The following is a 17,300-nucleotide window of genomic DNA, read 5'->3' as shown; positions in this document are numbered from 1 at the left end:
GCACACATCAGAGTCCATTAGGACTGGGCAAAAGTTCACACATGGCTGTGTAGGGGGGACTCTGTAGCACCTCCTTTAAAATGGGCATGTAATGGGGTCTCTGTTGCAACCCTATTTTCACCTAGAGTCACCAAAATTGGTACATACAGTTGTGCTCAAAAGTTTGCATACCCTTGGAGAATTGATAATATATGTACCATTTTTAAAGAAAACATGAGTGAGCAGGCAAAACACATTTATTTCTTATGGGATTCATATTCAACTGTAGGTTATATCAGAATGGCACAATCATAAAACAAAACATGGCAACAAAGAAAAAAATTAAATGACCCCTGTTCAAAAGTCTACATACCCTTAGTTCTTAATACTGTGTATTGCCCCCTTTAGCATCAATGACAGCTTGCAGTCTTTTGTAATAGTTGTCTATGAGGCCCCAAATTCTTGCAGGTGGTATAGCTGCCCATTCTTCTTGGCAAAATGCCTCCAGGTCATGCAAAGTCTTTGGTTGTCTTGCATGAACCACACGTTTGAGATCTCCCCGGAGTGGCTCGATGATATTAAGGTCAGGAGACTGTGATGGCCACTCCAGAACCTTCACCTTTTTCTGCTGTAACCACTGGAGGGTCAACTTGGCCTTGTGCTTCAGGTCATTGTCGTGCTGGAATGTCCAAGAGCGTCCCATGTGCAGCTTTCGTGCAGAAGAATGCAAATTGTCTGCCAGTATTTTCTGATAACATGCTGCATTCATCTTGCCATCAATTTTCACAAGATTCCCCGTGCCTTTAGAGATCACACCCCCCCAAAACATCAGTGAGCCACCACCATGCTTCACAGTGGGGATGGTATTCTTTTCACTATAGGCCTTGTTGACCCCTCTCCAAACATAGTGCTTATGGTTGTGACCATAAAGCTCTATTTTGGTCTCGTCACTCCAAATTACAGTGTGCCAGAAGCTGGGAGGCGTGTCAAGGTGTTGTCGGGCATATTGTAACCGGGCTTTTTTGTGGCATTGGTGCAGTAAAGGCTTCTTTCTGGCAACTCGACCATGCAGCTTATTTTTGTTCAAGTATCGTCGTATTGTGCTCCTTGAAACAACCACACCATCTTTTCCCAGAGCAGCCTGTATTTCTCCTGAGGTTACCTGTGGGTTTTTATCCCGAACAATTCTTCTGGCAGTTGTGGCTGAAATCTTTCTTGGTCTACCTGACCTTGGCTTAATATCAAGAGATCCCCAAATTTTCCACTTCTTAATAAGTGATTGAACAGTACTGACTGGCATTTTCAAGGCTTTGGATATCTTTTTATATCCTTTTCCATCTTTATAAAGTTCCATTACCTTGTTACACAAGTCTTTTCAAGCCAGACAACTTTCATAATTATAGTTTTATTAGCTCTGCCCAACAGAAAGTCTGCCATTTTAAATACTCCTCCTTGGGGATTCATGAGACTCACCACATTTAGATAACATTATTCCAAGATATTGAAGATGCTATATTGTGAACAGATTCTGATATATGGAACGGTGTTGCCATGGTGAGGCATTAAAATAATGGCCAAAAAAATAGGAAACAGAAAGTGTTTCATGTTTTCTGTGTGCAATGTGTGATTTAGATCAAAATAGAGAAGTATGTTTAGTCTTAGGGGCTTATCACATGGATGTGACTATTTTGGATCTTGTAAAATTGTTTAGAATAATGCCAAATGCATGTGTCCAACTTGCATTGTTTTCCAAAAGCCACCGGGTGGAAATGGACCTGTTGTGCTTGGGCCCGTCATCACTGCCTGCAGCTATATTTAATACTTTTGTTACAGAGACTTTTTGAGATACCATATATTTATTAAACTGATGGTAATTTCCAAGAAAACCTTTTTCTGTATAATTTTATTATTACCCAGATTAAAGACAAAAATATTTAACACAGTCTACTTTATAATAAGTAGTTTTCATCTGCAACAAAAAGGTGTCAAATTACCATTTTATAATTTGGTGGGGGGAAAAAAAAATCCTGGTTTGACCCCGACGTGATTTGAACACGCAACCTTCTGATCTGGAGTCAGACGCGCTACCGTTGCGCCACGAGGTCTTACGGATAATCCTGACATAATTTGTATTAGTTGATGTGACCACTATAGTGTATACATGTTTTGAGGTTTATTAAATACTTGTATTAATTTTTTTATCTGTTGTAGTTTTTTTAAGCATACTTACTGAAGCTCAACTAATCATAAACTCGGCTCTGGTCTTTCTAACGAGCAATGAATGCTCTTTCTATAACCCTCTCAACAGCGTTGTAATGAAATTCATACATCCGTCCGTTCGTTTCCAATATTTACCTGTTTATCTCGTGATCACGACCGATTTTTTTTTTCTCGCTCTCGGTAATTAACCTGTTTATCATCACGTATTTACCCTTCATCTAGTCTCAATTTCCCGAATATTTGAGGGAGGGGTATTTAAGAGGTATTGTGTAAATAATTTTAGTGAAAATACCTAATAAGCATTGGGTCAAAAGACAAAAAAAATGTCTATATCAACACAGTAGAGGTCGACCACGTTTGCAAATGTAACGTTGGAAAGAAGTTTAATCACTTTTTAAATGAGAGCTACATAATTATATGTGTACCACACATATTATTTTTTAATGTAAAATTACATCAGTGTCAGATTTTTTAATAATTGCATGAGGAAAATTGCAGTGCAACAACAATCAGACACAGTATATATCTTAAAAAGGATTATTTGTTGATCGCCTTCACGGTGTAACGTAGGGAACAATGGTAAAGTAAATAGTTGTAACATAAAACATCACAGATAGATGGTGAATGTAAATTCCGACTGTTCACAGCTAGACCACGTTTCACACACCACTCTAGATCTGCAACGTCAAACACCTCAAACATGAGAAAAGCTATCAGGAAGAGCGCGCAATAAGCCTGCTCTCACACACGCTAAGTGGAAGTGCATGTGAGGATAAACTGAGAGCTGTCAGTGCGCTTTGTTCACGTCTTCAGGTGAAATACAGGGAAGGTAAGTCATTGCAACTGTACCTGCCATCTATTTTCATTTTTGCGTTGCTGCGCGTGTCGTGTGCACGAATGGGAGTGACTGCTGCCAGATCATAGTTTTAAATGATAATAATAGCCTAATAAGTAACAAAAAAGCACTGTGTTCTTCAACGCTATGTAATTGAATAACATAGTTTCTGGCGTTTACGTTGTGCAATAGTACATACGATTTAATTTGCGTTGTTGAGGACTTTAATCATTATTTAAACTTTATAAAAGTCTGGGGAAATGTGAATTACACTGTTACTGTTGTTTATTTATTTTTTACATGGAAGGCGGGTATTGTTTTTTTGTTTGTTTGTGTTTTTTTTTTTTTTTTTGTTTGTTTTGTGCAAATGCTGTATAGTATTTACAATTCAAATACGGAATGCTGTTTTTGTCAGCTCCATATGCAAAAATGTGCAAATAATGGCCACGAAAATTCTAAAGATCACGATGACTCGTGAAAATACACAAAGGAGGAACTGAATACTAAAACAAGTTTAAATTTAATGATAAAAAAATATTAACAGAGGCAAACACTAACGTAATGTATTTTATATAGTTATAAATACCTACATTAAAAGGTTGAAAACAAATAACAACTCTTCAACAACTAATAGTTGCACCTGGAATCATAAAGTGGATTTTTTATTTTATTATAATTTTTTTTAATTATTATTATTTATTGATCAGACCTGGTGAACCCCAAAGCATCCCATAATATGAGCTGAATGGATTTCTAGTCTGTGTAAAGTCTGCTATAAAGTGTAGGAATTTTAAAGTCCTTTAGGACTGTTGCTTGTCAGACTGTTATGGCAAGCCGTTTTAGCTTTTATTCATTTGCAGGATATGAATTGTTGATTCAATTTTCACTAGTTAGAATTCTAATTCTTGATATCAAGAATGTAATTTTCACTAATGGAAATGCCAATTGTTGATATCAATAATTACATTTCCACTAGTAAAAATGTGAATTCTTGATATAAAAAAATTACGTCGTCACTCACGGAAATCACATTCTTGATATCAAAAATAGGATTTCAACTAGTAAAAACCATAATTTTTTATATCTATAATTGAATTTTCAATAGTAAAGTTTCACACCGATATGTCATCTTATTCAAAACGCAATTATTGATATCAAAAATTAGTTTCTTACTAGTTGAAAGTCCAATTTCACATATCAACAATTCTTTTCTTACTAATACAAATTGAATTTTTGATATCAAGAATGTAAATTCTACTAGTGGAAATGCCAATTTTTGATATCTACAATTGAATTCCAACGAATAAAAATGCTCATTTTTTATATCAGTAAGTCGGTTTTCACTAGTGACAATTTTAATTTCTGATATCTGTAATGTAATTGTTACTAGTAAGAAAGTCTTGTTAGATATCATTAATTACACTCCAAATTATTGATATCTGAAATCCACTTCCAGATATCAGAAATACCAAATGTAACATGTTGAAATTCAATTACTGATATCAAATATTACCATTTTCACTAGCTGTAATTCAATTGTTGATATCAAGAATTAACATTTTACTAGTAACAATGTAATTATTGATATCAGTAAAGGGAGCTCTATTTGTAACAATTATTGCCTTGATATCTAAAATAGCCTTTGAAACTAATGAAAATAGAATTACTGATATCTTAAATGTGATTTTAATAAGTAAAAAAATAATTATCGATATCTAGAAATACAATTTTAACAGGTAAGAATAGCTATGGTAATGACTTTATGAATATTAATGAGACCTGGTTTTCCATGAATCCACTTTTGGAGCCAATAGTAGCAGGTTAAAAAATGGAGGGAGACATTCCATGTGGGTAATTAAGTTTTATTTTTATGCTTCATAAATGGAAAATGAGAATTCATTTAAATGTTTCTTTTTTGTCCATTGTTAAAAAAATAAAATAAAAACAATATTAGATTTGCATATGTGCACTGCAACGCCCCTTTCATCTGATATTATATATATATAACAATTGAAACTAAAGTGCATAAAATAATAATAAAAATAAAAAATAAAAAGATTTAGCCAATGTATTTTTTCAAAGGTTAAGTAAAAAGTAAAACGTGAAAACCATTATATTTACGGCTTCTTTACACCCACAGGCACACAAGTTTATTAGATTTTTACATCTGATTGTCCTTGTTCATCCTAATACCCAAACATTAATTTAGCCTACGATTTTATGCAAAGTGATGGAACACGTTTTCATACATTTATCAAGAGCACACAGATACATTAGACACAATAGTATCCATCAGCTGAACCACAGAGCCGTGGTTTGACACAGAAGTATAAATCGGCCTTAAGTCACAGCAGTTTCAGGCCCGCAGTCTCCAGACTGATGTTACGGGCGGAGCTAATGACAGAACAATCATGCCGGAGAGCACGGTATGTTGTTGTCTATGTAAAGTTTTATTAAATCTAGCATTTTTGGTAAACAATTACTTTATTAAGCTAAGCATTTATCTGCTAACTACTGGATCTGTATAGATGTATTTCATAACGAATATTATTCTGGAAACAGTTCGATTGTATTTTAAAAAAATGATTTGGTTTTGAATCACTCAAGCTTTTGTTGTTTAAATAATTATTTTAGTTTAATTTATTATTATTTAAATTTCTTATCAATTATGTAATTGTTTTTTATTTTATTTTGCAATGTACATGTTTTGTTAGGCTTTGTAATTGAGTGTTTATTTTGAATTTGATTTTATTAAATACATATGACATTAAATGCCCATTCTTTGTCTTTTTTTAAGTACTCTTTGTAACTTTATAGAAATCTTTGAACAGGAAAGAAATCAAATGATCACATATAGGCCTAATATAGTCAAATGGGTAACACCGTACAGTAAAGTTTCATTTGTTAACATTTGTTAACTTGAAAAACAATGAGCAATACTGTAACAGCATTTGTTAATCTTGGTTAATGTTCATTTCAACACTTACTAATATATTTTTAAAATTAGAAGTTGTAAATGTTAACATTAGTTCATAAAATATAAATTAACAAAGAACAAAGGTTTATCCATTAACATTAACATTAACATTAACATTAATAAATGCTGTTAAAAAAATGTTCTTTGCTAATTCATGAAACCTACTGCATTAACTAATGTTAACACATGGAACCTTATTGAAAAGTGTTGAAAAGGCTACCATTAAATGTTTTAGATAGTAATCAAATCAAAATCGATGTAAAAACAGCACATTTGTAATCTAAAAAAGCAAACAAACGTTAGAAATTATGCTCCAAACTATAGATGGCGCTAACACTGCATTGGTCTTGAGACTGCTGTGGCTCTGCGGCTCTGCAGATGGACGTATCTTGATACACATTACAAAATCATACAATGTTATTAAATATAAAAATAATATACACCTTGTGGTGTTGATATGAAAAAAATGTGGTTTATAAACGACAGAGGAAACGGATTGTGGAGATGAATTAGCGGTTCTCTTTTCCGCTTACGTATCCCTTTCGAGGTTCCATACCTTTCTTTTTTAAATATTCATAAGGAACTCGTAAGCACTCCTCATTATTATGCACATATCTAAAAAGGAATTTATGATATCTGAAATGACCATTTTAACTAGTAAAAATTACATTTCAACATGTAACAATTCCTTTTTTACATGTAAGAATTCAGTAACAGATATCAAGAATTATAGTTTATACTAGTTGAAATTCCATTTCTGATATCAAGAATGTATTTCCGTGAGTGATGACGTTATTGTTGATATCAAGAATTCACGTTTTTACCAGTGGAAATGTAATTATTGATGTCAACAACTGGCATTTCCACTAGTAGAAAGTACATTCCTGATATCAAGAATTAACATTTTAACTAGTGAAAACTGAATTGTTCATATCCTACATGTGATTAAAAGTTAAAAAGGCACCAAAACTACGCAAAGGTAATTACAGATATCAACAATTCAATTTTCACTAGTTAAAATGCTAATTCTTGATATCAAGAATGTACTTCTTACTAGTAAAAATATATTTTTTGATATCAACAATTACATTGTTACTAGTAAAAATATAAATTCCTGATATCAAGAAATTAATTTTCACTAGGTAAAATTGTAATTCTTGATATCTGTAAATGCATTTCAACATGTTACAATTGGGATTTCTGATATCTAGAAATGGATTTCAGATATCAGTAATTTGGAGTGTAATTAATGATATCTAAAAATAATTTCTTGCTAGTAACAATTACATTACAGATATCAGAAATTAAAATTGTCACTAGTGAAAACTGAATATCTGGTATAAAAAATTAGCATTTTTATTAGTTGGAATTCAGTTGTGTTGATATAAAAAATTGGCATTTCCACTAGTAGAAATTACATTCTTGATATCAAAAATTCTGTTTTTACTAGTAAAAAAAGAATTGTTGATATGTGAAATTGGACTTTCAACTAGTAAGAAACTAATTTTTGATATCAATAATTGCGTTTTGAATAAGAGTGAATGACATAACGGTTTGAAACTCTACTAGTGAAAATTTAATTATAGATATAAAAAATTATGGTTTTTACTAGTTGAAATCCCATTTTTGATATCAAGAATGTGATTTCTGCGAGTGATGATGTCATTTTTTGATATCATGAATTCACATTTTTACTAGTGGAAATGTAATCATTGATATCAACAATTGGCATTTCCATTAGTGAAAATTACATTCTTGATATCAAGAATTAGAATTCTAACTAGTGAAAATTGAATTGTTGAAATCAACAATTCATATCCTGCGAATTAATAAAAGTGAATTTGGCTTGCCATATACTGTACGATAGGAATGCATTGATATTGCCTTGGCACACTGTGCGACATTATGTCAGACTGTACGCTACACATCGTAGCCGACTGTGGTCACAATCAGGGGCAGACTTGGAAGAGAAATCGGAACCTTGATTATAAATAAAAAAAATAAAAAACGGCATAAACGTTGTTGAGCTCAAAGAGGGTTTGGGGTGTGGGGGTTCGCCGTTCGGCCTCGTCCGGCCCACCGGGAAAAGTCCCGGTTCTCCCAATGGCCAGTCCACCACTGGTCCCAATTGTCCCGATCAGTGAACATGACTCACGTTATGGGATTTGCCTGCGCCGGAGGAGCATTGTTTTTTCTTTTTCTGAAAGTCAGGACATCAGAATTTCCGTTGTTCTAATACCACTCCATCATGAGCATAGGCTAACATGTAAAAAGAAAGATGGATTTTGTCAAATAGGCATATAATAAGACAGCCTGATCACAAATACAGAAAATTACAGATGCTGAGAATGAACGTGAGTGCGGGAGGTAGACTACAGCAATAATGAGCTACCACAAATATTAATGACAAATATGACAAAACTTGACAAACGAAAAATGACAAACTTCTCCGTTCACATTGGGGAAAACAAAAAAGGCAGGCTATAGTAGCCTAGGTCTTTCTCCTCTTTTAGTTTAGTAACCTATATAAGCAGAGTTGGGGAGTAACGAAATACCTGTAACAGGAATACGTATTTAAAATAAGTAACTGTATTCCACTACATTTAAATCATTGGTATTTAGAATACAGTTACATTGAAAAAGTATTTTGATTACTGAAGAGATTACTTTGCATTTTAATGTGATTTGTTCCATTTAATATTCAGTCCTTTCAGATGGAAAACATTTATACATATAAATGATGTGATCCAAAGTGCATTTGAACAGCGGTGAAACACTTTCTTATGATGTGTTACATTCATACAAGCAGACACAGAAGTAAGTTTGAATTAAGTCTGGAGCAGAAGAAATAGAAATAAACCTTGTGTAAATTGTCAGCTTTACACTAAGCTAAAATGCTATTTCTAGCCATTTTACATGCACGTTACCAGGTACGATCATATTTTTTATCAAGAAAATTCACGTTGGATCATTATTTCTTTTTTCTATTAAGACCTTTGATATTAGGGCAAAAATCATGTTCTTGATAATAATTTTTGTATTGTTTTCCTGTAAAAATATCTAAAAATCCTGTAAACAAGATCAGTTAGATTCATCTTGTTTTAGAAACAACACTGCATAAGATATTTAGGATTTTCAGAGAATGTATTTTTAATGTGTATATTGTCTTACTGTACTGGCAGAGTTTTTATAGTAAAAACAAGTGAAAAAAATCTACCAGTGCTGAAGAAGTAATCCAAAGTATTTAGAAAACGTTATTGACCTTGAGTAATCTAACGAAATACGTTACAAATGACATTTTACAGCATGTATTCTGTAATCTGTAGTGGAATACATTTAAAAAGTAACCCTCCCAACCCTGCCTATAGGCCACGCAAAATTTCGAAGATTCATATAGGCTGATAATAGGCTATATCGCGCTTGCAAATTCCCTATGGATAATGCACAAACATGACAGATTTCACTGTGTCTGCTGATTTGAATTAACATGTCCCATAAATACTTACAAATATAAATTGTTCAAACTTTATATATATATATATATATATATATATATATATATATATATATATATATATATATATATATATATATATATATATATATATATAGGAGTGGTGTAAACCTGTGTAACAAAAAAATGCATGATAAATGTAAAGAAAAAAACGTGTTATGAAAATGCAATCATTTATTTATTTTTGTTTTGTAAGCTCTGCCTTTATTTAATTCAGGGAATAATTCTTTAATTTTATGTAAAAAGAAAAGAAGAAAAAACATTGAAAGAGCTTGAGTAGAGTGATAACTGGGCACAAATGTTGCTATGTTGGTGCAAACGTGGAGCAGGTTTCTTTCCAAGTGAATTGGGGCACAAGAGAGGTGCGGAATATCTCATCTGGCCGTCGTAATAGCAGTCACACTATATTGCTGCGATGCTAAATTTCTGGCACTGCCAGAACTTCGTCGGAGTCTAAAGATCATCACAAAGGCTATTAATCGGCAGTAGGTAAACATGTCACACTAAACGTTGTAAGACTACCGATTTTGCCCTACGACGACAGAAATTCTTTAGGATTCCCGAAATTAGTCTCAGACGGCAGAATCGTACAGTGTGCACCGGGCTTTAAAGCTATGCTGTTCTTTGCTATTAACTAAATATGTTCATATTTTTAATGTATACTTATATACACTCACTTATACACTCACTGTGGTCCTAATAAAGTGCCTGATGTGGTCTTCTGCTGTTGTTGCCCATCCACCTCAAGGATCGACGTGTGCATTCTAAGATGCTATTCTGCTCACTACAATTGTAAAGAGTGGTTATCTGAGTTACCATAGTCTTTCTGTCAGCTCGAAACAGTCTGGCCATTCTCTGTTGACCTCTTTCATCAACAAGGCGTTTCTGTCCACAGAACTGCCGCTCACTGGATGTTTTTTTGTTTCTGGCACCATTTGGAGTATACGCTAGAGACTGTTGTGTGTGAAAATCCCAGGAGATCAGCAGTTACATAAATACTCAAACCAGCCCATCTGGCACCAACAATCATCACAGATCACATTTTTTCTCCATTCTGATGGTTGATGTGAACATTAACTGAAGCTCCTGACCTGTATCTGCTTGATTTTAAGCATTGCACTGCTGCCACACGATTGGTAAATTAGATAAGCGCATGAATAATTAGGTGTACAGTTGTTCCTAATAAAGTGTTAAGTGAGTATATATAGACTGCTCTCATTATTTTTATGACAGTTCCCCTTTTAGGAACTCTAAAAAGGAAACTATTAATTTAAAGTATTAATTGATTACTTGTAGCAAACACACTGCTAATTAGAAATCATCATAATGTGATGTACCTCAGTGCATCTTTGTCTTTAGCTGGTTTTAACATGTCTGTTTCTATTGATACATTTGTTTGAATATTACCTACATGCACAAAAATAATTTTCCTATTGTTTTCCATTTGCAGATAAAGCCCCTGTATCTGGTTTCTAATTCTTTTGTGTTCCCTTACTTATTTTATTTATTTATTGCTTTGTTCTCTTTGTGTTTGTAGTGTTTCTTTTTAATGGACCACAAGCATTAACTTGAGTCCCCTTTTCGTCCAACTCTTATAAGCCATTCATTCATTTAATTAGTAGTCTTGACTCTCTGGAACACTGTTCATATGCTGCGAAAGTAATAGTGTGACTTTTCAGGTTCGTTCTGTGCTTGGTGCTTCTGGCTCATAATAGGATTTTCACTCATAGGTCTGTTATTTTAATGCTTGGGAACTCCACGCTGAGCCAAATGGATGGGTTTCATGTGACCATTCGAACGACAGCATCTCCTTTCTCAGGAACATATGGCAGCGTTTGGATCTCTTTGATTGGTACTCTGTGCGAGAGCCCTTCAGTCAGAGTAGATCCAGATCAACATCGTCTCCTGCCAGGCTCGGTGAATCATTCACTTTATTAGAAAATAATAATTATTACAGCTCTGAACACAGATGAATAAATAAGTGTCAAGGAAATTAACAATTTGTTTAAAGTGATTGATCACCCTAAAACGAATTTTTTTCCCAGTAATAGTGCAGTAATCTAGCATGGATGCATGCAATTGTTGTGTTTTTTCTTTGAGACAGGCCTGTACCATTGTGGTCAAGCCTAAAGAGCAAGTTGGCAAAGTGGTTCTGCTGAAACTGCGTCTTGAGGCTCAGCCTGGTTTTCCGGACCTGGATTGGCACTGTCAGGATGTGCAGTTGAGACGTAGTTCAGAGGATCCCGAGGTGGAGGTTTTTCCTTGCCATAAATGGATCCGAACTGCAGATGGTAATGTTGAGCTTCGCAATGAGAAAGGTGCCTTGACAATGAGACAGCAAAGCCATATTAATTAATAAGAACATTTTACTAGTTTATCTTATTTGAAATCAGTTTCTTAATCTCTCTGACTACTGTTTTAGTGTGTCTGAAGAAGGGGGAGACATTGGCAACCTTAAAAGTTCACAGGGAGAAAGATCTCCACAATAAACAGCAGTTCATCAGGTATACCATTTTATCAGTGTGTTTTCCAGCATTCACAATTACTTCCTTGTCATCCTCTCTTTTTGAAATGTTTTGTGATAGCAAATTTTCAACAGCTAACAAAGATTTTATTTTATTTTTTTGTTTGTAGGTGGGGCACATTTGTTGAAGGTGGCCCTCATTGTGTAGACATGTCCAGTGTGGAAGCTCTAGGCCCTAACTTGAGTTGCGTCCGTCAGCGGTAGGTTTAGCTTTTGTAAAGCTTGTCTACATATAAGGTTGTTATTTATTAGTTCTTATCTTTGACATTCTAATCTGAATTGAATTTGACAATGGGATATTTTCACTCTGCTTTTATGTCAGCCCAAGCACCACCACACACTATCTGAAGGGTTTTATTGAAAGAAGATCTTGGAGTAATCTGCAGGAACTTGAGACATTCTTCTTTTTCAATGCAAGGGAGAACACCATTGCCAGTATGCCAAATAAATAATTTATAACAAATACAAAGCCGCAATTTTCACTATATGGCCAAAAGTTTGTGTTTAACCAAACACCAAAACCATATGTGCTTGTTTTTTGTTTGATTTTTTGTTTGTTTTTTGTCATTAAAATGTTTTATTGTTTCAAAGAAAAAACCCAACAGAGAAAAACACAACACATACACACTGAATCAACATTTAACTTTTAACCCCCACTAATATCCCTCCTCAAACACCAACCCCACCCTAACCCCCAACGAACACCCCCATGGTCACATAAAATAATACGCACACAAACAAACAAGACAAATAAATAAATAAAATATATAATAAAAATACATAATTAAACTAAACTTCTCTCTCCCCATCCCTTCCTCAAGAGTCCCCCAAAACCACCAACTAAATACCCCACTTTCTGAAAAACAAGTCCCCAAACCTCAGCCTTCTACCTGCCACCTCCTCAAAAGCTGCCACCCTCCCCATCTCCGCACATCACTCCAGAAATGATGCCGCTCAGTCCGACTTCCAACCCCTTAAATAATTTGTCTGCCAATCATAATACTAGTCAGAACCCAATTTTTTATATATTTGTCCCCCAAATTTATGACTGCCCCATCGCCCAAAATACAAAGTCTGGGGCAAAGTAAAATTTGAGTGCCCAAAACGTCACACAAATAACTCTGAACCTTCAACCAAAATTCTTGGATCTTACACACCCCCAAAAGACATGGGTTGTGTCTCCAACTTCTGATTGGCATCGCCAGCAGGTGGGTGTGTCTTTAAGACCAAGGCTATATAGTCTAGAGGGGGTCCAATAAAATCTATGTTAAATGTTAAATTGCATAAGGCGAAACCTTGCATCTCATCATTTTTTAGAATCCTAGTCCACACTCCTTCCTCCAAGTTCAAATCTTTCTCTCATAATATCTTGATAGAAGTTAAAGCTCCATCCCCCAAACTCTGAATTAGCAGGGAGTAATACACTTATGCCTCATGACCTTTTCCAAAAGCAGTAATCACCTCTCCTAAAGTATCTGCTGCTTTAGGGGGGTGTGTGCTACTCCCAAAAACAATACTGAGCAGGTGTCCCTGAGATCTGGGAATCCCAAAATGATGAACAAAATTCTCAAAAGATCTCAACACTCCACTCTAATACAGGTCACAGAGTGTAATAACCCCCCTCACAATCCACTCTGACCAACAGAAAGGGGACTTATTAATACATAATTTAGGGTTCAGCCGTATGCTTGAGGCAACATTTAAATAAATGTCTGAATTAAACCACGTGCAAGATAACGGGGCGTGACTTAACTTCTCCAGTTAGTTTGATAGAAAGGCTTTGCAGTGGCGAAATAGGGGCAAGGACTTCCTGTTCAATACGAAACCAGGGAGGGGCTCTCTCAGGGTGAAGCGACCAATGAGCTAAATATCTGAGACCGAATGCATAATAATAAAACAATATCTTGGGTAGGCCTAGCCCACCTTTGTCTCGGCCTATATAATTTATTGAAATGTAATCTGGGACGTTTACCATTCCAAATAAAGGACTTCGCTATGCTATCAAATTACTTGAAATAAGAGAGGGGGACATCTACTGGGCAAGATTGTAGCAGGTAGTTGAATTTTGTAATACAATTCATTTTAATATCATTAACCTTCCCAATCATAGATAAATGTAATGAAGCCCACCTAGTTACATCACTCGAAAGCCTTTTTATTAAAGGGTCAAAATGAACTCTTAACTAAATCACACAAATTAGCTGGGAATAAAATGTCCAAATACTTAATGCCCTGTTTGGACCACTGGAAGGTGCCCAACTGAAAATCTGTTACTGGGCAGTACGCTGTCAAAGCCAAAGCTTCGGATTTAGTCCAATTGATTCTGTAACCTGAGAACTTAGAGAAGGAACTAATAATCCTGTGGAGGCAAGGCATAGATCTAGTAGGATCAGAGACGAATAAAAAAATATCATCTGCGTAAAGCAAAAGATTATGCGCCACACCTCCCGCCATCACCCCTGGAAAATCATCCTCTTTTCTTATCTCGGCTGCTAATGGTTCCAGGGCAAGACAGAACAGTAATGGGGAAAGAGGGCAACCCTGCCGGTTGCCCCTATCCAGAGTAAAATAATCTGAAATGTATCCATTTGTTTGTACCGCCGCTACCGGGTGTCTATAAAGTAACTTAATCCATTCAATAAAAGTATTCCTGAACCCATACATTTCCAAAATCTTAAAACGATAATCCCATTCTACCATATCAAATGCCTTTTTGGCGTCAAGTGAGATGGCAGCAACCGGAGTCTGATCATTCGCCACTGACATGATATTGATGAAACGCCTAATGTTATCAGAAGAGCTACGGCCCTGAATAAACCCCACCTGATCTATATGTATATGAGATATCATAACTTTATTTAATCGGTTAGCCAGAATTATTGACAAAATTTAAACGTCTAGCTGGATCAAGGAAATTGGACGGTAACTCTTACACTAGCTTGGATCATTGTCCTTTTTAAGAATCAGACTGATCCGGGGTTGTGTCATGGTTGGCAGAAGCTTTCCATTCTTTAATAATTCTGTATAAACTTCTAACTAAAATGGAGCCAGTTCTGTAGCATAAGATCGAAAAAATTCAGCAGCAAAGCCATATGACCCCGGAGCCTTGCCTGTAGGCAGGGCCTTAATTACCTCGTCAAGCTCCTCCAAGGTTATTTCAGAATCAATGAATTTTTTTTTTTGCTCAGTCGTCTGTTTAGGGAGATCTAATGGTTCCACAAAGTTTCTAATATCTTCATCAGTAGACGAAGATGTGGAATTATAAAGATCAAGATAGAATTCTTTAAAAGCATTATTAATATAAATGGCTGAGGTAAAAATTTCACCACCAGCAGATTTCACTGAGGGAATGGTAGAAAAAGACTCTCTGCTTTATATATCTAGCCAAAAGCTTCCCTGCTTTGTCCCCCGACTCAAAATATGACTGTCTTGCCCGAAATAACCAAAACTCCACCTTCTGCGACAAAATAGTATTATATCTGTATTTCAGTGGGGTCAATCAAAGATGACATTCGGTGCTTCAGTTCTGTCTCTGTACTTTTAATATTCTCTTCCAACTCCACGAGTTACTCGTACTTTGGATTTTTGGATGGATGAAGATGATCCGTATAATCCGGCCCCTAAGAACCACCTTAAGTGCCTCCCAAGCCACACCCACAGAGTATACTGAGGACCAGTTGGTCTCAGTATAAACATTGATTTCAGCCTTTAACATTTGTTGGAAATCAGGATTTTGCAAAAGGGATACATTACAGTGCCAACTATATGATTTATTTTTCTCCATATGTGGCAACACCTCTAAATTTACCAGGGCGTGATCTCAGACTAAGATGCTTCCAACTGAGCAATCAACGACAGAAGAAATTAGAGATTTAGATATCAAAAAACTAAATCTATTCTAGAATAAATCTTATGGACTGATGAAAAAAATGTATAGTCTCTACCAGATGGGTTCAAAAGTCTCCAAATATCTGTAAGACCAAGATTTGTACACATCCTGTGAAGTGTCAATGTTGCTCTAGGGGGTGTGCATACTTTTGCTTCACTATGATCAAGGACTGAGTCCATCAATAGATTAAAGTCTCCTCCCAATATTATATCATGAGGTGTGCCAGCGGCTTGCAACATCCCTTCAAGATCTATAAAAAAGCCCTGATCATCAGCGTTAGGTGTGTAAATATTAGCCAAAATCAACCTTTGCCACTGAATTTCTACTAAAACAATAATGACACTTCCTAATTTATCTTTAATCTGTTTGAGACATTTGAATTGTAGATGCTTATTTATCAATGTAATGACTCCCCTGCTCTTACTTGAGCCAGCACTGAAGAAAACATGTCCACCCCAAAATTTTTCAGCTTCCTGCGGGGAAAGATGTGTTTCTAGAAGAAATACTATATCATATTTCTTATATTTAAGAAAAGAAATAACCTTCCTTCTTTTTATGGGGTGCCCCAACCCATTCACATTCCACATGGAGAGAGATAATCCACTCATATTAACATTTGACATTTTGACATATTAGAAAAAATAGATTGTGTGTCAAAAATAAAATTATAAAGACCACATTCCAACATTAGTGCCACAGTCAGACCCCGAACTTCTCCCAGAACCAAACAATCAGAAAAAAGAAAAACGTGCACATTAACCCCTCGCATGACAGTGCCAACCGGTGTCCATCCCTCTAAACTCAAACAGTCCATGTATGCTTACGGAGTCCGCGCCACAACTTTGCAGTGGGATTGCTCAAGTCCAGTGCTTCTGTACAGATTTTGTGAGACAAAATTATTTAACAGAAAATAATCTATAAAACAAGCTCCAGCCAACAGGCAGAATAAACACAAAGAACATGTAGATTAATTCACAAAAGTGTCTCGATGGTGTGTTCCTCCACAAAATAAATTGCAGCCGCTAGCTTATTTTATTTTTAAAATTAAAATTAAAAATTAAATAAAATAAAGCCGTTCAGTTTCCTCGGACAGTCAAACGAATGTTCAGTGAGCCGGCTGTTTCATAAATGCAGCAGATGCCCTAATCCTTCCAATGTCCTGCAAAAAATACTCCACAAAATGAACTCCAGCCAATAGGAGGCAAAAGCACAAAGAACGAGCAGATTCAGCCACAACTGTCCTGAAGGAGTGTTATTCCACAAAACAAACGACTTCCTCAGTCCACTGATTTTATGAAAGACATCGCTTGTTGTGGGCATGTAAATATTTTGCGGCCATCCTTAGTATCTATTCTCAATTTG

The 17,300-nt window shown here is 35.3% G+C and overlaps 1 protein-coding gene and 1 non-coding gene across 2 annotated transcripts in view; one reads left to right on the top strand and one right to left on the bottom strand.

The window, feature by feature from the left end:
* Positions 1–2,012: 2,012 nt before the first annotated feature.
* Positions 2,013–2,084, bottom strand: trnaw-cca (transfer RNA tryptophan (anticodon CCA)). Its single transcript has one exon. It is a non-coding gene; the product is annotated as a tRNA-Trp (tRNA).
* A 789-nt stretch (positions 2,085–2,873) lies between these two features.
* Positions 2,874–17,300, top strand: part of LOC127429034 (hydroperoxide isomerase ALOXE3-like) — a 29,520-nt gene continuing 15,093 nt past the window's right edge. Inside the window, exons 1-6 of the mRNA XM_051677774.1 lie at positions 2,874–3,028; positions 11,256–11,442; positions 11,630–11,843; positions 11,948–12,029; positions 12,160–12,249; positions 12,372–12,484. Of these exons, the coding sequence (XP_051533734.1) occupies positions 11,269–11,442; positions 11,630–11,843; positions 11,948–12,029; positions 12,160–12,249; positions 12,372–12,484 (673 nt within the window). The 5' untranslated portion in view covers positions 2,874–3,028; positions 11,256–11,268. The remainder of the gene's footprint in view (positions 3,029–11,255; positions 11,443–11,629; positions 11,844–11,947; positions 12,030–12,159; positions 12,250–12,371; positions 12,485–17,300) is intronic.

The sequence above is a fragment of the Myxocyprinus asiaticus genome, chromosome 38 (assembly GCF_019703515.2).
Source record: "Myxocyprinus asiaticus isolate MX2 ecotype Aquarium Trade chromosome 38, UBuf_Myxa_2, whole genome shotgun sequence".
Lineage (NCBI taxonomy): Eukaryota > Metazoa > Chordata > Actinopteri > Cypriniformes > Catostomidae > Myxocyprinus > Myxocyprinus asiaticus.
The sequence above is the reverse complement of the archived record's forward strand: the minus strand, read 5'-3'. Positions and strand labels throughout refer to the sequence as shown.